Source organism: Netta rufina, assembly GCF_964035555.1.
Source record: "Netta rufina genome assembly, chromosome: 23".
Classification (NCBI taxonomy): domain Eukaryota; kingdom Metazoa; phylum Chordata; class Aves; order Anseriformes; family Anatidae; genus Netta; species Netta rufina.
In genome coordinates, this window is record NC_140147.1 from 1,088,391 (window position 1) to 1,108,167 (window position 19,777).

Consider the following 19,777-nt stretch of genomic DNA (forward strand, 5'->3'; position numbering starts at 1 on the left):
AAGGCTTCAGGCCCTGGGGTGATTGTGGGGTCCTGGGGACCGTGCAGGGACCCCAAAGGGCTTCAGGGTTGGGGAGCCCCTGGGGTGGCTGTAGGTCCCTGGGAACCGTGTGGGGACCCCCAGAGAGCTCAAGACCAGGGAGGCTTCGGGACCAGGGAGCCCCTGGGGCGGCTGTGGGGTCCCTGGGGACTGTGCGGGACCCCCCCAAGGGCTTCAGGACCGGGGATGCTTTGGGACAGGGGAGCCCCTGGGGTGGCTGTGGGTCCCTGGGGACCATGTGGAGACCCCAAAGGGCTTCAGGACCGGGGGCACTTTGGGACCAGGGAGCCCCTGGGGACTGGGGACCCCCCGGTTCCCGGGGGGGCAGCAGCCGGGGGGCCCCACAGCAGGGGCTCAGGGCTTCAGCCTCAGCCCCCCCCCGGTCCCGCAGCGCCTGCCCCGGGCCATACAGGATTTTGGAGACCCCCCCGCCAGCCCCACCGGGACCGGGGCCCTGGCGGTGCCCCCCCCACACCGGGGGTCCCTCACCGGGCCCCCCCCGCCTTCACAAATGGTTCCTCCCCACCTGCCTCCCCCCCTCCCTCCCCACTCCCCCCCTCCCCTCTCCACAATGGTTCCGCCCCCCGTCCACCCCACAGCCCCTTCCCCCCCCTCTCCCCAGCGATGGTTCATCCCCCACACCTCCCCCCCTCGCCCTAATGGTACATCCCATGCTCCCCCACACACACCGCTCCGCCTAGCCTGCTACCACTCGCCCCGCCCCTCCGCCGACGCGCCTCCCCATTGGCCGGCGGGCGGGAAGGGGGCGCATGCCTCGCGTTCCGATTGGCTCAGAGGCCGCGCGGGGGGGGGCGGGGCTACGGGGCCCCGGCGGCGGGGCGGGTTGCGTTGCGCGGCGGCGGCGGCGGCGGCGGCGGCGGGGTCGGTGGCGGCGGCAGGAAAATGGCGCTGACGCAGGGCACCAAGCGGAAAGTCTGCTACTACTACGACGGTGAGGGGCCAGGGGGGGCTCCGGGGGGGCGTGGGGGGGGCTGGGGGTAACGGGGGGGGCGTGGGGGTAACGGGGGGGGCGAGGGAGGGGGGTAACGGGGGGCTAAAGGGGGTAAAAGGGAGTAAAGGGGGGTAAAAGGGGGGTGGGGGGGTGTGAGGGGGGGTTTTGGGGGGTAATGAGGGGGTTGAGGGGGGTTAAAAGGGGTTAAAAGGGGTTAAGGGGGGTAAAAGGGGGTTAAAAGTGGGTTAAAAGGGGGGTGGGGGGTGTGAGGGGGGATTTTGGGGGGTAATGGGTTTTGGGGGTGATGGGGGGGTAGGAAGGGTAGGGGGGCAGGATAGGGGTTGGGGGCACTGAGGGGGGAGGTAGGAATTAGGGGGGGCACTAGGGGGGGCTAGGAATTGGGGGGGGCACTAAGGGGGGCTAGGAAGGGTGGGGGGGGCATTGGGGGGGAGTAGAAATTTGGGGGGGGCACTAAGGGGGGCTAGGAATGGTATGGGGGGGCTCTGGGGGTACTAGGAAGGGTTGGGGGGGCAGGGTAGGGGCCGGGGGCACTGAGGGGGGAGGGGTAGGAATGGGGGGGGGCATTGGGGGAGGGCTAGGAATAGTGGGGGGGCACCGAGGGGGGCTGGAAATGGTGATGGGGGTGTTGGGGGGGGGCTAGAAATAGGGGGGGGGCGCTGGGGGGGGGCTAGGAATTAAGGGGGTTATTGGGGGGGGCTAGGAATAGTGGAGGGGCACTGAAGGGGGCTAGGAATGGTGCTGGGGGGGGCCCAGGGCGCTGAGGGGGGTGGGCTAGGAAGGGTAGGGGGGTAATGGGGGGGCTAGGAAGGGTGTAGGGGGTACTGAGGGGGGTTAAGAATGGCGATGGGGGCACTGGGGGGGGGGTTAGGATGGGTGTGGGGCACAGCAGGGCCAGGGGGTGTTGGGGGGGGATTGAGAAGGGCTGGGGGCAACGGGGAGGCGGGGGGGCAGCCCTAGGAGGAGTAGGAGGGAGAAGGGGCTGGGGGTGATCCCAAGGCTTTGGGGTGGGGAGGGGGCAGGGGGGGCTGGGGGAGCCCCCAAAAAGGGCTTGGGGGGGCCCGGGGGGGGCCGAGCCTCCGTTAGGGGGGCACAGAGGCTCTTCGGGAACTCCTGCTTGGGATGGGGGCCAGCCCCATGGTGTATTTTTTGGGGGGGGTCCCAGCATCCCGGGGCATCGTTCAGTCCCATCTAAGGCTGGCTGGGCTGCAGGCTGGCAGATTTCTTTCTTCTCTCTTTTCAAAGGCTGGGGGGGGGGATGGTTTTGGGCTCTGTAACCCCCCCTCGTTGGGACAGGGTCGTAACGGGGGGTGGGAGCTGCCTGCAGCCCCCGCTGGGTTCCTCAGGCACTTTCCCCACATCCTGCCCTTCATCCCGGGGTAAAAATCGTGGTAAATGGCCCACCTCGGGGCCCGTTTTCAGCCCTCCGGAGGCGGTGGGGGTGCTGCGGGGTCCCCCCCCCGCCCCTAACGCGGAGGCTTTGGGTCTGCGAGGTCAAATAAAAACTTTTCACCGCTGTTTTTCCTTCCTAAGCGGACGTGCTTCGCCGGCGAGCAGCAGAGCGAGGGGTTTCGTGGGCCAGGCAGGCAAAAAAAGGGCTTCGATCGCTTCCCAGGAGCCGGGGGGGGGCAGCCCCGGGGCGGGGGGGGGTCTCTGGCTGTGCCCCCCATGACAGCAAAACCAGCGGGGTGCCGGGGCCGTGAGCACTGCGGGAGCGCTCTCAGGAAGCACCAAAACCACCTCCAAACTTCCTCCTGCGCCCCGAGAGCGTTGTGGGGTCGCGGGGGAGCTGCTCAGGTCCTCAACGACCCCAGACCCTAAGAGGCACGGGGCGGGGATGCCCTGAGCGGGGGGTACCCCTGCACGGTGTCCCCGTGAAACGAGCGCTGTCCCCTCCTCGTTCACTCCCTGGGTTGGTTTTAGTGCTTTATTTCTGCTCTTTTACGAGGGGCTGGCAAACACCCGCAGCCCGTCCTGGGGTGAAGGTGTGCTTTTTCTTTGTCGGGGAAGGTGTAAACTGCACTTAGGGGAGGCCGGCTTGCTCGGGTGTCATGCAGGGAGCTTAGGGCTGGGCAATCTTGGCACAGTAATGCCCCAAAATGAGGTCCCTGAGCCATAAAACTCAGATGGGAGAAGGAAACTGCAGTGGGGATCAGCACCGAGCTGCTGGGAAGGGTCCGGGCACAGGGGGGAGGCTGGGAGAAAGCAGCTGGGGACCACGGGGGTCCTTCCTGGGGCCCCCGAGGTGCACGGGGGGTGTGTAAGGTTAGAACTGCCCTGGGGGTGACTCCTTTATTAGCGGGGACTCCCATCTTCTAGAGGGGCTTTTGAGCATCCCTACCTAGTTCCCCAAGGCTTGATTTCACCCCATTTTGCTGTAATTTTGGGGTCTGGGATTTGGCGGTGACTCGTCACCCGGTTAAAACCCCTCGCTGCAGACCGAGGACGCCCGGTTTCGCTGCAGGACCCACAGAATGGTTTGGGGTCAGGCTTTGCGCCGTTCCCATCCCGCTGAGCAGCAGGCAGGGCCGTGCTGCGAGGAAGTGGCAGTTTGCTGAGCGCTGAGGCCGGTGACGAAATAGCTCCCAGCTGAGTCACAGCCGGGCTGGGCTGGGTCTCCTGCTCCCTAAAGTGACTGCGAGCTGTAAAACTACGTGCACAACCCGCTCTGATTTCCCAACAAACCAGTGCTGGTGAGGTGCTGCTGCCGCTCGTGCCATCCCCTGCTCCTGGCAGCCCTCGGGCTCTGCGTCCCGTAGCCAAATGGCAAAATCCAACAGTTAAATTTTGTGAAAAAAATCGTGAAAATAAACCTCGTGGGAGAGGAGGGGGAACACAGCGGTGCCTGCTGTGAGAGCAGCGTGAGCTCAGCTTTATGAGGCAGGGGAATATCGGGGTGGGGAGGTGACTTGGGGTAAACCCACAGATGGGTGACGGCCCCGTGGCTTCACTCTGGTCGTGTCTGGAGGAATTTGTGTTTTTCCCTGCTGTAACAAACTCCCTTCTGTCCCCAGGTGATGTTGGAAACTATTATTATGGCCAAGGGCATCCAATGAAGCCCCACAGGATCCGGATGACCCACAACCTGCTGCTGAACTACGGCCTCTACAGGAAGATGGAGATCTATGTAAGTGAGGAGAAATGTGTATGGGAGATGGTAGTTCAATCGTCAGCTCTTAGTTTAATGAAAGAAAAGAAAAACTTCAATGGTTGTACTGATGCATTTCTCCTTTCTCCCGTTCCCATTTCCCTGAGATGCTCTGTGCATCAGATAAGCTTTGGAGACTGGAAAATTGGTTTTCTCTCTGTAACTTCAATATTTTCCTTGTCTAGATGTGTAATGTGTTCCACTCTGTGGTAATGGCATCCTTGCCTTTGAGAATAAGTTCCTCTTGTCTATTGCTGCTGGGTTGGTTGTTGGTTTTCTTCTTTCCCTGGGAGTAAATCTGAGACTGGAAACGGGCTTTAGGGGAGAGATGTGTTTCCAAACAAGCCTTTGCTCTTCTTTTTCCTTGCAGCGCCCTCACAAGGCAAACGCAGAAGAAATGACCAAGTACCACAGCGACGACTACATCAAGTTCCTGAGGTCTATCCGCCCCGATAACATGTCTGAGTACAGCAAGCAGATGCAGAGATGTAAGCTGCGGGCGTAGTGCTGTAGTGCTGCCAGTGCTAAGTTTGTGTGCCTGGGATTCCTGGGCGAGCTTTAGAAGGTGGTGATAAGCAGAGCAGAAGTTATCTTTCTGGCTTGGAGATGACCGAACTACTCTATTTATGATACATTTTGTGATCGTTTAACTTTAACCAAAGGTCTCGGGGTGGGAAAAGGCTATTTATTTATTTGTTTGTTTGTTTAAAAAAAGCTCATCAATCACGTCCAAAACCTGCAGTTATTCTGAAGGATTTTCAGAGCAACGGCAGTTTGGAAGCGGGGAAGTTTGAGATGCACAATGGTGCCTGTCCACTTTGTGTTAGAATGTTTTTTTGTTTTTTTTCCTTGAGATATTCTCCATTCTCTTCCAACCTCTACAGTCCATGAAAGCACTGAAAACCTCTTGGCAACTTTAATGTTACAGAAACTGTTTTTGGGTTTATGTGCAGCTCTGAGCTGAAGTCCTTTGGCAATGACTGTCTAGGTTTCTAGCTAGTAAGGACAAATAGATGGGGAAGGCTTGGGGTTCATTTAAAGTGTTTTGATGATGCACACTGCGTTCCTCGAGAGCAGAAAAAAAGCCCATGGGATTCATTTATGTGAAGTGTAATTTCCAAATTAAACGAAATAAGGGTCTAAGGTCTGAAGTAGGGGCACTTGGAAATCTGCTATGAGCTGAAATACTCATGGCTGAAATAGATATTTAGGCATGAGCATGTGAGAGACATGACTAATGTATACTGAAAGACTTCCTACAGTAAATAATATGCCTTAATATACCAAAGTACATATTTACACAGTGAACTGTTTACCCCTGGAGCTGATATGGCTCATAAACACCCACTCTGCTCTCTGGTAGTCCACATTTTCTGTACTGTATTTCCACAGAACTATATTTACCTGAAGGAGGCAAAATAAGAAAATTAATCTTAAACACGCATAGGACAGGTCTTTCCTTCAACAAGGCCTGTAAAATGCAAGCCTCTGCCTAGCTAAAGGGCTAGCACGGGAGGCTCAGAAGGGATTAGTGGTACAGGAGACAAGGTCACTGCTCCTCGGTACAGCAGCAGGTCTCTGTAGCCTGCTTTAGCTTTCCTTTCAGGAAAGGGTAAGGGCTGGGATGTCCACAAGGATGTTTCCACGTCCGTACTGGACTCTGTCTCGGATACAAAGATCCTCACCCACCCGCTGTAAGGAGGAAAGAGCATCTGCTCCTCTTGTCTTGCTTTATGCCTCTAGCCAAGCGATTGACCCCAGTTATTAATATCCCTCCCTCCCTGGTAGTCCTGGCAGCTTCTAATGGGAAGCCTCCCTGGCTTCTGCCATACAGCAGCTCCTCCTGTCTTTGCCAGCAGAGGAGAACCCTCAGACACTGTCAGTGCTGCCCACAAAGTTCTGAGGGGCAGTGAAGGTAATGAACGGTTTCTAATTTAATTTTGCTAATGCCGTGTTGCCTGTCCAAGGAGTTGAGAAGACTGCGCCGCAGCCTAAGAAGCAAAGTGTTTAATTTGCTGTAATGGGAAGCATGCAGAAACTGATGACTTGAATTCTCCTCGCTTCACAGGAAAAGCTTCTTTGAGTTAATTATTCAAACTCTGCTGTTTGCTATGCCCTGCTGAAACAATTGGGAAGGGAGAACAATTACTTCCTTTGAGTGTCGTGATGGGCATTGTCCTTTTCAGAGGTCTGTGTCCTGCACGGAGACCATTCAGTTCCCTTATCACATCGTCTAAAGACTGCGTACTGTTGAGTTTCTAATGCTGAGATCTGCAGCTTCTGCCTTTCCCATTAAGCAGAGAAAAGAAAACATTTTAGAGAGATTGCTACAAAAATACAGATTTTTTTTTTGCTTGTGAAAGCAAACCTTGCAAAATCTCCCTTGGATCCAAGCCTGCTGTTACTGCCTTGATTTATGATGGTGAGGGCTGCTGGCTATTTGCAGGGGCTGTGCTGACCAGCACGCCCTGCCAGAGCAGAGCCAAATCCCGTAAATGAGCTGCTGTGACAAGGGGCACGGGGGTTTCTGCTAGGGACATGTCCTGGTGTTGCACAGCTCTGCTCCATAGCATCTCCCTGCTGCCCACTCTTTCGAGGTTCTGCATCTCTTCGTGGTGCGCCCCAGCAGATGGCGTGCCTCTCTCAGCACAGCCCCTGGCACTGGTTTTCCTGTGCTCCTACCACATGCACAAGGGTCAGGAGCACCTTCCCGGCAGCAGCAACCTTTTTGCCTCATCAGGCAACCTCAGGTTGATTGTATTTGTGTACAATGATTCCTTTGTAGTTATTTTTTCTGTTGATTAAAATGCTTATCTGGTTAGTTTTTAAAATCAGATCGGTAGCATAAGCTCCAGCGTTTATCTGTGGCTTTGTCTTACTCATTCTTGTGTATTCTTTTCAAGTCAACGTTGGGGAGGACTGCCCCGTGTTCGATGGGTTGTTTGAGTTTTGTCAGCTCTCTGCTGGAGGCTCCGTTGGTAAGCTTGCAACTCATCTCTTCTTTTCTTCTCCTGAGCAGATGTATGTAATCCTTGTAGGTGGTGGTGGGGAAGCCCTGGGACTCTTTCTGAGTTCTTTAATAATTAGACCCAGATTTCTTGTCACGTTACAATTCAAGCCTTGCACATTGGCAGATCCCTTTGTGTTTGTGGTGCATAGCTTCACGAGTTGGGGTTACTGCAGCGACTGGACGAAGGAGCCTGTGGGTGATAGAACAACATGTGATAGACAAAACCCCAGCTGCAACAGGGATTTAATTTAAAAAAAATCGATGTGAGCTTTACAGGAAAAAAAGTTGTAAAAATATTGCTCTGAGTAGGTGTAGCCTGGAAAGCAGAAAGGGGTTACTTAAAGCCACTGGCTCGGGGCCTGAGGCAAGAGGGAATCGAAAGCTGGAACATTTAAAATGCTTTCTCTGTTTTCAAATACTTTGTTGCAGAAAGTCTTGGTATTACCAAACCGGGTTGCTGTGCAAAGGCCTTAAAGCTTGGTGGCCGCTACTCCCGCGGTGACATCTAGAAATCTTTGTTTCCTGGAACAGGGCTCAGCAGCGCGTCCCAGGACTGACTGCAGCGTGCTCTGCGGTCCCAAGGTTGCACGTTCCACAGAATGTAGCATTTGTTTCCATCCTTGGAGACTTGCAAAATTGCAGAAAGTTTGGGAAGGAGCTGGGGGAAGAGAACTTCCTTTGTCTGAATGCATATTCGGTGACTGACCCAAGTGTATATGGGATAAAACCGTTTGTTAAATCTCGTGCTTGTGGCCCTGAGAAATCATCTCTGTCTTCAACTGTGCCCCAAGCTAGATGCTGCGGGATTGTTTGTGCACATTTTGTGCTCTGAGGCATAAATGGGGAGCTGTTAAAAGTGTGAGCAGGCACAGGAGTGGCTGCGTTGCTCTTCCCTTGTCTCTCTTAGCTTGTTGAGCCAGCCACCGTTCGAACCCTTGGTTTAGGCTTGTGCTCAAAAGCACAGAGGAAAAACGAGGTGGTCACAAGGGACCTGTGCTTTACCCCTCTGTCCCTGCCATGGGTACTCTGCCCTCGTGCTAACGGTTTGTAATCCTTCTCCCAACAGCCAGTGCTGTGAAGCTGAACAAGCAGCAGACAGACATCGCTGTGAATTGGGCAGGGGGCCTTCACCACGCTAAGAAGTCGGAGGCTTCTGGCTTCTGCTACGTCAACGATATTGTCCTAGCCATCTTGGAGCTCCTCAAGTAGGTGGATTTCTTACCGCTCTTTGAGTCCTTACCACTCCTTGTCGCTTTTTTTAGCTGTGCATTTCAGGGAGGTCTTAGTGAGCTACCTCTTTGGGATGTGGTGCCCTCTCTGCAGAAGGGCTGTGTCCCGTTGTGGCTCTGTGCGGGAAGCAGAAGGCTTGGAGCATTGTGTGGTTGCTCTTAGGCCCTCCTCCTTCCCCTGAGAGAAAGGGGGCACAGCTGTAAGATGTGTCTGCTGGTTACCACCCTGACAGCTTTTGGCTCAAGGCAAAGCTCAGTGGGAGGCTTGGACGTAAAAACGCAGAGTCCATTGGCTGAATCTGAATAAACTGAGTCAAGTCTGCCTTCAGAGATCAGCTGCAGCAGTCAAAGCCACTTTGTTTTCCTTGGTGATTCTGTTCCACTGCTGACTGAGGCACGTGCCCATTCTCCACACTTCTTGTGCCCGTAGACACCAGAGCGACAGCTGCTTGGAGCTGTGCAGCCTCAGGATCAGCACCGAGCTCTTTGCCCTCTGCCCACGTACTCTGCTGGGGAGGGCTCTTCCTGCTCTGAAGAAACACAGCATTTTGACTCCTTTCTGATCCTAGGTATCACCAGAGAGTGCTGTACATTGACATTGATATTCACCATGGGGATGGCGTGGAGGAAGCCTTCTATACCACAGACCGTGTGATGACCGTGTCCTTCCATAAGTACGGAGAATACTTCCCAGGAACAGGGGACCTACGGGTGAGAACGAAGGCTTAGCAGAAAACTCCTGAAATTCTTAACTAAAATCACTGCTCTCCTGGGTTTTCCTGCTTTAAATAATGCTCTCAAAGTAGCGTCCTTTTAGTGAAAGCAAAGGTGTATACGTGAGGCAGCTGACTTGGCTCTTGGAGTGGGTGCTTTGGTCCTGTGATCACGGTCTGGGTAGCCATAAAATCACGGCTGTGATATTGGTCATTTAGCAGCCTTCTGGTGGAATTATGCTCGGAGAAGTGACTCTGAAGATGGCATCTGGGTCACCTGCAGCTTCTTCCAAGCTCAGTTTGGTCCCACAAGCTTTTTGTGGAAGTTTATCAGGGGGTGCCTTTGTGTGTGTTGGTGCATCTTGCTGGCGTTTCTTCCTCTGAGTCAGTTCTGCGTGTTAAGGAATCGCATGGTGGTCACAGTGGCACTCTTTCAAGTCAGGTACAGATGTGGTATCAGGTTGGAAGTAGAATTTTGACCACCAGTTTTACAGCTGTGGAAGAGAGTGGCTGTTGCCAGTGGAGTGGGAGGCTGTGTGCTCAGAACAACATGAAGGTGACAGTAGTAGATTCTTGTTCCCCGAGCAGAGAGCCAAATGCACCCACGTACACTAAATACCTGCTGGTGGGGTCAACTGGCTCTTGCCTTCTGATGGACAGTATTTGTGTTGTAGGTGATTCTCTGGTGACCTTATGGTCTCTCCTCTCTTTAACAGGACATTGGTGCAGGCAAAGGCAAGTACTATGCTGTCAACTACCCCCTTCGTGATGGAATCGATGATGAGTCCTATGAGGCGATATTCAAGCCGGTGAGTGGCTTTGCTGGGTGATTCTTTGTGCATCATACTTTGTCGTTGGGTACTTCTGGAGCCATTCTTTGGGGAGACTCAGACTGCTGTTATGAGTTTCTTCGGGGGCTGTATTTCTCCCTAACAATCACAGCCTGTCATCAGTAAGCTTTTCGTTGCAAGAGCCCCAGTGTTACCAGTACAGGGGAGCCAACAGCTGTGGGAACACTAGGGATGTCTTCTTGTTGCTTGCTGACGTGGACATTACTGTGTTGTTGTGACACTGTCCTGTGGAGAAAGTGTAACAATGGGTTTCTTGTTTAGGTGATATCTAAAGTGATGGAGACGTTCCAGCCTAGCGCAGTTGTCTTGCAGTGTGGGTCGGATTCTCTGTCAGGAGACAGGCTGGGTTGTTTTAATCTGACCATCAAAGGTAAGAGTACAGTGCTTCCATCAAAATACCAAGGCCTGGTCTGTGATCCTGAGAGGCCAGAACTGTATTGTACAGTGCCTGTGTTAAACTGGCACAAATAATCGGTTTTCACTGAGAAGTTTGTCCTTTATGTCATGAAGCTATGGCCTTTTTTCCCCACTGCCTTTGCTTCAGGTCATGCCAAGTGTGTGGAGTTTGTAAAAAGTTTTAATTTGCCTATGCTGATGCTGGGAGGAGGTGGCTATACGATCCGCAACGTGGCTAGGTGCTGGACCTACGAAACTGCTGTGGCTTTGGACACTGAAATCCCAAACGGTAATAATTCTCCCCTGCAATGTTTGAGGCAAGACAAAGGGACAATGACTATCTGGTAACAGAGCTCAGGGACACAATGTTGCTGCAGGAGAGGCAGGAACCCTAAGATGTTTCTTTAACTCTTGATTATTACCATGGAAGAGCTTTTTAATTCTCTGATTTTCAGTAGCTGTTGCTTACGTTACATTTCTGTAGGTCTCTCCTCCATTAAAAGGTACCCAGCAGGTTTGTTGTTGTACTGAAATGAGATGACCTTCAACTGAAAACTTTTGTGTGCACTGAGCGTGTTTAACTGCCAAGTAAGCTTAGGCTCTTGTTGCTAAGCTATCTGCTTTGATCTGAGTTTGGGCTATGAAAGCGTCAGCTCCTACCCCTAGGAAAATGCAGTTGTGCTCTTATGTAGCACTGAAGCCCACTGTGTATGAGGTATTTCATTACTGGTCCATTGTTAATTTGGGCTTTTGTTCTATTTTATCTTGCCTGCAGAACTTCCATATAACGACTATTTTGAGTACTTTGGACCAGACTTTAAGCTGCACATCAGTCCCTCCAACATGACTAACCAGAATACCAACGAGTATCTCGAGAAGATCAAGTAAGTGTTTGCTCCTCTTCACAAGACTGACACCTTCTACTGGGGGCTTCAGAGCCGTGGGTGGCTTCTTGCTGACGGAGGTATTCCTTTTCTGGCCGGCTCTAGGCAACGTCTCTTTGAGAATCTGCGCATGCTGCCTCATGCCCCTGGTGTCCAGATGCAGCCAATTCCCGAAGATGCTGTTCAGGAAGACAGTGGAGATGAAGAGGAAGAAGATCCTGAGAAACGCATTTCAAGTAGGCACTTGCCTCTGGCATGGCTGCATTGCCTTGCTGGGAAGTGTACAGCTCTGGGCCTCAGGGTGCCAAAGCTGAACGGGATCAGTTAGCTGGAGAACTGTGCAGGCACTAAACTGAATTACCTTATAAAGACAGGAGGATACGTGATTTAGATTTATTTTAATTCTGGAGTCGTTCAGTTTGAATCTGTTTCCAGTGTTCTGATTGATTTTGTAATGAAGCAATGAGGCTGAGTACTGCGGGGCTGGTAGATTTCTTCTCCCTGGGAGAAATGTCTCCCTGGGAGACAATTTCCATAAAGAAAGAACTTAGGCCTTAATGTGAGAATTTAAACAGTTCCTGTGATGTAGGTGCAATGACAGTCTCCCAGAAAGTATTCTATCAGGTTTGATCCCAGAAGTTGCCTGCCTCAGTGAAAATGCTAGTTTTTATCCAGATTGGCTGATGGCCTTTAGATCTGGCAGTCAGATTTTCTCAGTGTGAAGTTGGTTAACCTGCTTATGCTGTCAAGTCTAGACATCACGCTGTATCTAATCCAAGCTCTACATGTGATCTTAGATCTTAAGCAGGAGCAGTCAGAAGTGATCAGTTAAAAGAGACGGCAGGTAGAAAGATGAAGTGCTTTCGCTGTGGCCTAATTGTGACTTAGGTAGATTTATCAGTTCTTTCCCACGTGTGTAGATGCACTTGGAGAAGTTAGTGCTCAGTGTCTTCTGACTTTTAACTCTGCCGAAACAACCTCTTCTCCCCTTCACGTTCTCAGTCCGCAATTCTGATAAGAGAATATCGTGTGATGAAGAATTCTCTGACTCTGAAGATGAAGGGGAAGGAGGGCGCAAAAACGTTGCCAACTTTAAGAAAGCAAAGCGTGTGAAAACAGAAGAGGAAAAGGAGGAAGAGGAAAAGAAAGGTAAGATTGGAAGCCCTCCCAGCTGCATGGAACTTTGCCTGGTGTGTGCTTTCCTACTGTTCTACCATGTCTTTTTTTTTCTTTCTCATTTCCAGAGGAAAAAGAAGAGGAAAAAGCAAAAGAGGAAAAACCAGAACCCAAAGGGTGAGCCCCGTGTCTCTTGGCTTGGCAATTAACTGGCTGCCTTTGTACTTCCTTGTGCATTCCCCCGATGGGTTATTGTGTAACTTGTGGGGTTGGAAGGGAGATGTGGTAGCTGGGATGGCTTTGTCATGGGGAGAAGTTTGCATAGGTAGAACAGCACACCTGATAAAGCACTGTGAAAGCCCTCAAAGAAAAGGGCTCAAAAGTACTGTGTATTCAATACATTACTAGTTTTAGGGGGAGATTGAATCAGAGTATGGTGTTTTTAGGATGGGCTATCTGATCAGCCTTTTTAAGGCTGCAGCTCTAGCTTGGGTACAGCCTGAGGTACTTGTTTAAACCATGTTCTTCCCTATTTCCTTCCACAGGGTGAAGGAAGAGACAAAATCTACCTAAGATGGCTGCAGCTGGACAGTCCCTGTCAGTGCATAGTTATCATAGGTTAGCTTCTCCGGTTGCCTCCCATTCCACAGGATTTATATTTTATATATGTTTCTGTATATATTTCTATATAAATATATAAATGACTTGAGAACTGTAAATTATTCCTTGCTGCACTCCTCTGGGAGCAGATAGGGAGGATTCTGCGGAGTAGAGAGACCTGCACTGCCCAGGATTGGTGACTGGGAAGTTTCACTCTTGCCTTCCACTGCCTCCTTAGTGTGTCTTTTAAAAAATCACTTCCTTTCTTTACTCTCCTCTGAAGTAACCGCCCTTGGAAAAGAATAATTTAAGTAGAAGTAGTATCTGCATTTCAGGTTAGGTGGAAAGATGGCCATGAAACTTTTTTCTTTTTTTCTTTTTTTTTTTTTTTTTTTTTTGATGGGAGATATGAATTCCCAAACGAAGCCTGTGAGAGAAGACTGACTATTCCTTTGGTCTTCAGTCTGATTCCACCATGGCAAGTAACTGCAAGCTGGTGCCGCTTCTCAGGGTCAAATAGTGCAGTTCTTGAATAGAGTTGGCTACCTCCCTGCAGCAAACTTGTGGAAAGAGATGAAGCAGCTTAAAAGCAGATCTGAAAATTGCTTGAGTGAATCTGCCCAAGAGCCCTGCAGGTGCAGATCTGGAAAATGCAAAACGAAAATCACCCTAATGTGGTGGTTAACATTTTCCAAGATCTTGCAGATCCAGTTAGTGTGGCAGCATTATGCATCTCGAGTAAGAGAAGGGGTGAAGTTTTTATACATTTTTTTCTATACTTATGCCCCTCTTTGCAGGGGGGAAGTGAGTTACTGCCCGTCTGGCCGCCTGCTTTGCTTTTCCAGCTTGTTCTGCCCTCAGCTACTTGTGCTGTAATTTGCTTTCTCTATCCCTATCTGTGTCCTAACTGAAACCACGGCAGAAATTCCCAAGTCGTGTAAAGACCAGACAAACCGAGCCCAGCTGAAGTGTCTTGTCGACATGTGTCGCTCACTGAAAAACTTCTCTGAAGTGAAGCATACAAATGTTTTCAGGTTGAACCTCTCCTCTCTTTGCTCTCAAGGCCAGTAAATAGGGAGAACTTTTTATCAGCAGTCTGAGCTGTTATCTGTACAAGGGAACAGCAGATGGGGCTCTGTACATTTTTATAACTACTCCTCTTCCTACTCCCACACATTATCTCACACCCAAAGGTCTTTTGTGATCAGAACTGGCCTTTCTCTTGCATCTCGTTTTGTACAGCTGATCGGTAGATGAGCTTTCTGTGAAATGCTTTGCTGAGCTCCAACTTTGCAGAAGTTTTGCAGGCAGTTTTGACTCGCTGCTCTCCTTTCTCAGGGGGATTCCTCTGTCCATAAGAGGATCTGTACCTCCCACGGAGTGCTGCTGATGGTTTCAACTCTAATAATGCTGCTAACTTAACACAGGTTATTTTTAAAATGTTTTATTTTTTTAAATACTTTTTTTCCCTTTTCCACCGTAAGTTTTTTAGTCTCTTGGAATCTGAGTGACGTCTCACTCCCGCTCTTCAGTGTTTGTATGTGAAGCGAGAGAGATCAGTGTATCTTTGTGTCTGGGGGGGGAAATATATTGTGGTTTTTTAAAGATGCTTTTATTTTGAATTTTGAGAACCTTTGTAATAAAACTGGTACATTTCTATGGTTGGCCTGAGTTTGTACTGCTTTGTGCTGAGAGGAAACACTTGGATAGAGTGGGAGGGTGGTTGGTTTTCAGAGTCACTACTGGAAAATGTTGCGGTGGCTTTATGGTGATCATAGTGTAGTGTAGATCCCTACGACAAAAAAAATGACAGTGGCTTTGAAAAGAAATGTAAGGCAAGATTATTTTTCCCGCTCTTTTGGGGTTTTTTGGGGGAGTGGCTAGGTATATTGGTTCAAATACATCTACTGAAGCCTGTAGCACTGTATATGGAACATGCTCCATGCTGCATGTAAAAGAATGCTTCAGTTCCTTTGGTAGATGTTGAAATTGCCTTGACTTATTTTTTTGTTCCCCTGCATTTGATAAAATAGCCTTGAAATTCTCCTTGTGACCCTTTCTCTCCAGAAAAGGTAAGTTGAAATGCTGTACATTTTGTGTGCTCACACCTCTTCTACTGAGGATCGTGGGGGCAGTTCTTGTCCTCCTGAAATTGCAGCCAGGTTCTCCTCCAGCAGCACTGCTGATGCTGATTGGGGTTGCAGCTTGGTGGTACAGTGCTTCATGCACTGACTCTTGCTCTGAAAGCAATGTTGGTCTGGAAAGGGAAAAATAGGTTATAGGAAGGGAGTATATTATATATTATTTTGCATGAGCTTAAATGGTTTTAATGTGGTATTTAATTGAAAAAAATAAAATTAGGAGCAGGTTAATTTTGCACTGAGTGCTGATCACAGCTGAAATGCACATGGAAGGTTCCCAAGCCCAATCCGTTCTTTAGGTAGTTAAAGAAAAGCTTTGAGTGGCTCAGCTGCCTTTCAGGGCCGTAACAATACTCCGGGAAACTTAGCTATCCTTCTCCCCCCAGCACACAATTAAAATCCTCTTCTCCTCGAACAAAAACAAGCGTACAATTCCAGTCACCCCTGCTATCTCATGCATGCCAATGTGCGACTGCGGCCTCCCTCCCTCCCTCCCAGCCTCTCTTAAAATGGCTGCCGCCGCGCGGCTCCGCCACAGGCCTGGAGCCCGGCACCTCTCGGCTGGGCCTGCTGCAGCTGGGCCTCGGGGGGCACGCGGAGCCATCTTCCAGCTCGGAAATAATCTGCAGATCGCAGCGCCTGCGTTTAATTTTATTTTATTGCCCCAGGTTAATGGGGATGAATGCCTGCTGCGGTTGGAAGCGGGTTGCTTGCTGTAGTTTCCCATTATTGATGATAATAAATACCTTCTGCAGTTGGAAGTGGGTTATTTGCTTTTTGTTTCCCGTTATTGATAGGAGGATGAGCTGCATAAAGCCCTTTGGGCTTCTATCGAGGGCCATGGAGGAGCTCTGGTGGCCCTGCCTTGGTGGTGCCCAGCAGCCCTCGGTCCTGGCTTCTCTCCGGGCTCCCTTTGGCAGCCCAAACAGCAGGGGCAGGTGGTTAAAGGGGGATTAGGAGCCGGCCATTAGCTGCAGGAGGCCCTGCGCTGTCCTACACAGCCCGAGGGGGCAGGAGGAGCTGCTGGGGGCTGCTGCCTTTGTGCTCTGCAGCTGCTCTGAGGTGGGCAGCAATCCTTCCTTCCCCAGGGCAGACCACAGAAGAAATAATGGAGGCATCCAAAATGCCTTCATTTTGGAAGGAAAAATCTTTGATTCTGGCTGCTAGCTCTTACAATCAGGCATGTCCCCATAGCGCAGGATCAGCTCCTTCCTAAAGCCACAAAAAATTAAACCAAACTTACACTGGGGCATCCCTAGTGAGACATCCCCCCTCCACCCCCCCAGGAACCATGCTTAGGGCTCCCGAAATCAGGTACAGAGCCAAGGGGCATCCTAAGGTAGCAGTGACAAGAGGCTGGTGTGAGAAAGTCCTTTGTGGCTGTAGCTCTACATCTGCTGCAAGTCAATTAACTGCGAGCAGAGCCAGGGCTGGGGTGATTAAATGCAGCAGCTGTTGAACTAAATAAGCAACTGCTATCTTCACTGGCCCTTGTCTGGCATCCAGGACAAGAAGGACTCAAGCTCACCCATAAAGGGGTCACCATTTATTCCTTTCAAATGTTACAATAAAACCCATACAGCTTTTTTTTTTTTTTTTTTAGAAGTTAGAAAATTGCAAATCAAGTGTTTTGGCCATTAAAAAATTATTTACAGAGAAAACAAATGTTGCTTCACATTATACAGCTGGCAGGCCCCCTCCCTCCACCCCAGACCCTAAAAGTTATCCCCTAGAAGCAGAATTAAACACAGCGGACTTACAAGCTTTACGGTTTTAAGCCAATAGTAAGACTTTATAAAAAAAACTAACCAGATTAGCTTTTAAACCATTGGTTTCTATAAAAAGCACAAAATACTTTAAATGAAGTCAGAACCAGGAATGTAAACTGAGAAAAAGAATCCACTGAACAGTCACTGGCTTGCTGGGCTCGGAGGAGCGTGGGGACGGTCGGGAGGCCAGCAGAGACCAGAGCAGGACGCGGGCTCTGGGGTCTTACAAACTGTAAATTCCAGTTATGTCCAGGATAGTCTTCCTCCACAGTTTTAAAGGATTCAGGTAAAACTACACTCCGAGTTGTGATGGTGGTGGGAATCCAAACCAGCTTCCTAACAGGAGAGGTGGGGGCGGGGGGAAGAAATAATAATTCAGGGCTGGGTTTTAGAAAGCGCTGTCAGTTCTACACCGGAGAGGGGAGGTGTGTGGGCAAGGCAGCGAGTCCGTGGTGTTACTGGGGTGGAGAGGATGGCGCAAGAGTCTCAAGTTAGGTGGATGCCAAGCAGGCTCTACTCTTCCTTCTGCTCCGCCGCCGCGGGAGCCGTGGGCTCAGGCCCCGCGGCTTTCGAGGGCTCCTCTGGTTTGGCTGCATCCCCCTGGGGGTCCCCCGGCTGCTGCTTCTCCTCCTCCTTGCTCTCCCCTGCTTCTGCATCCTCCCTCTTGGGCTCGGCTTCCTGCTGCCCCTCGCCAGCGGCCCCGGCCCCGCTCGGCCCTGCATTGCCCCGCTCCTCCGCCTGCCCCTCCTGGGGGGGGGCCGAGGGCTCCGTCCCGCTGCTGGAGCCGGAGGGGGGCTCCTCTCCCTTGGCCTCTGCCTTGCCTTGGTCCTCCGTGGGAGAGGACGCGGAGGAGTCCCCGGCTTCTTTCTTGTTCTTCCTAAAGGAGATCCCGCTCAGCTTGAAGGACTTCTTGAACGAGAACTTCTTCTTCTTCTTGGGGGTGTCCTTGGGGGCCGCGGCGCCTTCGGGCTTCGCGTCCCCACCTTCGGCTGCGGGGGCCGGCTCGATGGCATCCTCGGCGCCCGGCTCGCCCTTGCTGTCCTCCTGGGGGGGCTCGGCCGAGCCGTTGCCATTGAGGGGGGCCGCCTCGCCCCCCGCCTTGGGCGTCATGTCCCCGTTGAGCCGCAGGTGGCCGTTCTCCTGCGGGAGCAGCTCCGCGTTAGGCACACCCAGGACCCGGCACCCACTCCCCAAAACACCCCAAATCCACCCCCAAAAACCCTCCAAGCCCACCGCCAGCTGGGACAAGAACCCCTAAAACCCCAAATCCCTCCCACCCCACAGCCAGCTGGGGAGGGGGTGGTCACCAAACCCCCCAAAAACCCAAATCCCCCCAAACCCACAGCCAGGCGGGGTGGGGCGCCCCAAAACCCCCCAAAATCCCCCCGCGGCCACCTGGGGCGGGGGGCACCGAGCCGGGAAAAGGGAACGGGGGGAGAGACACCGGGGCGGGGGCGTTCGCACCGGGTGGGGAAGGGGAAGGGGGGGGGTCCCCGCGTTGCCACCGGGCGGCGCCCGCGCTCCGCGCCCGGTGCCGGGAGGGGGGCCCGGGGCGCGGCTCGGTGCCGGCCGGTTCCGCAGCCCGGAGCCCCCCAGGGAAGACCCCATCCATATCCCTCCCTTCTTTCCTCTCCCCCCCCAACCACGGGGTTTCGGCCGCCCCCTCCCCTCCGAGCAGCAGCCACCGCCTTTGTCTGTCTGTCTGTCTGTCCGCCCTGCCCCGGCGGTGCGCACGGTGCCTCCCTCCCGCTTCCATCCCGGTTCCTTCCACGGTTCCCTCCCGGTACCCACCTGCCCGTTGGCTTTAGAGGGCTCGGTAGCGGCGGCGTGGCCGGCCGGGGGGGCTCCCCCCTCCGCCTTGGCCGCCTTGGAGCCCTGGCTGCCCATGAGTGCAGCGCCCACCCCGCCGCGGCGGCTCCGCTCGGCGCCGAGAGGCAGTGGGCGCAGCCCCCCGGCGGGGCGCTGATAAGGAGCGGGGACGGGGCGGGACGGAGCCGACACCGCCCCCGGGGCGGGGGGACCGGGCTGCAGCCACCGCCCCATCGGGGCCGGGGGGCTTCTGCCCTTCCCCACCTCCCCCGACGGCCGGGGAGCCCCCGCTGGGGATGGGGAGGGAGCCGGAGGGGGAGCGGTGCTGCCCCCGGTGCCGGCACCCCGGGGTGTCGCCCACCTTTGGGTGTCTCCCACCTTGGGGTGTCGCCCACCCTGGGGTGTCGCTCACCCTAGGGTGCTGCCCGCCCCCGGGAAGGTCCCTTGGGGGTGGCATTTGGGTTGTTGTTTGGCTCGCCCCCGCAGGCAGCCCGGTAGTTTGCCCCCGCAGCCCTCGCCGTCCGTTCTTGGATTTCCCGGAAAGGAAGAGTTTATGGGAAAGGAAAGTGGGACTGAGCCGAGGCCGATGCCAAGCAGCAGGGACAAGGGACAAGGGCCACAGCTCCTGTGGGGAGCCAGCAGCAGCTGGGGGGCAGCGACCTGGGCTCAGCCCTCCCGGCACCCCCAGGAGGGTCCCAAGAGCGAGACCCCCTTGTGCCAGTGGGAGCTGCCCCCCCATACCCCACCAGCAGCATCCACGCTCCGAGAGCTGTGCCCTGAGCCCCAAACCCTGCCACGACCCATTCCAGCACCGTGCCGGGGTCTGCAGCCCCCCCTGCCAACGCCACCCCAACCCCGGGCAGCCCCCAGCCCCCAGCACCCAGCACCCAGCACCCAGCCCCCAGCACCCAGCACCCAGCTGGCCGCAGGGGCCGTGCAGCATCAAGGCCAGCGTCTCCGGGGGGGGGGGAAAACAATGCTGGGCTGTGTGCTCTCCGCCAACAAGGTCATGTTTTGTCTCCGTCCTCCCTCCCCCCCCCGGCGCACATCATCTCCCCCCCGCCGGAGAGAAATTGCGCTGTTAATTAAAGCAGGCGGCATC

At 53.2% G+C, this 19,777-nt stretch overlaps 2 protein-coding genes across 2 annotated transcripts; one reads left to right on the plus strand and one right to left on the minus strand.

Moving 5' to 3' along the window:
• The first annotated feature begins 883 nt into the window (after window positions 1–883).
• Window positions 884–14,615, plus strand: HDAC1 (histone deacetylase 1). The gene is made up of 14 exons (XM_084300461.1): window positions 884–991; window positions 4,024–4,136; window positions 4,528–4,645; window positions 7,061–7,135; window positions 8,234–8,372; window positions 8,966–9,107; window positions 9,826–9,918; window positions 10,222–10,330; window positions 10,505–10,645; window positions 11,132–11,240; window positions 11,346–11,476; window positions 12,243–12,389; window positions 12,485–12,533; window positions 12,902–14,615. The coding sequence occupies exons 1-14, from the start codon at window positions 943–945 to the stop codon at window positions 12,927–12,929; spliced, it is 1,443 nt and encodes a 480-aa protein (XP_084156587.1). The 5' UTR covers window positions 884–942; the 3' UTR covers window positions 12,930–14,615.
• A 2,188-nt stretch (window positions 14,616–16,803) lies between these two features.
• Window positions 16,804–18,790, minus strand: MARCKSL1 (MARCKS like 1). The gene is made up of 2 exons (XM_084300506.1): window positions 18,658–18,790; window positions 16,804–18,006 (listed from the first exon to the last, which is right to left on the minus strand). Exons 1-2 carry the CDS (start codon window positions 18,751–18,753, stop codon window positions 17,380–17,382), a joined length of 723 nt encoding a protein of 240 aa, XP_084156632.1. The 5' UTR covers window positions 18,754–18,790; the 3' UTR covers window positions 16,804–17,379.
• Between the last annotated feature and the right edge of the window lie 987 nt (window positions 18,791–19,777).

Coding starts and splice junctions, on each gene's coding strand:
- HDAC1 (XM_084300461.1), top strand. CDS start 943: ATGGCGCTGACGCAGGGCACCAAGCGGAAAGTCTGCTACTACTACGAC. Junction 9,108..9,825: donor CAGGAACAGGGGACCTACGG/GTGAGAACGAAG, acceptor TCTCTTTAACAG/GACATTGGTGCAGGCAAAGG. Junction 11,241..11,345: donor GAGTATCTCGAGAAGATCAA/GTAAGTGTTTGC, acceptor GGCCGGCTCTAG/GCAACGTCTCTTTGAGAATC.
- MARCKSL1 (XM_084300506.1), bottom strand. CDS start 18,753: ATGGGCAGCCAGGGCTCCAAGGCGGCCAAGGCGGAGGGGGGAGCCCCC. Junction 18,007..18,657: donor CCTCTAAAGCCAACGGGCAG/GTGGGTACCGGG, acceptor CTGCTCCCGCAG/GAGAACGGCCACCTGCGGCT.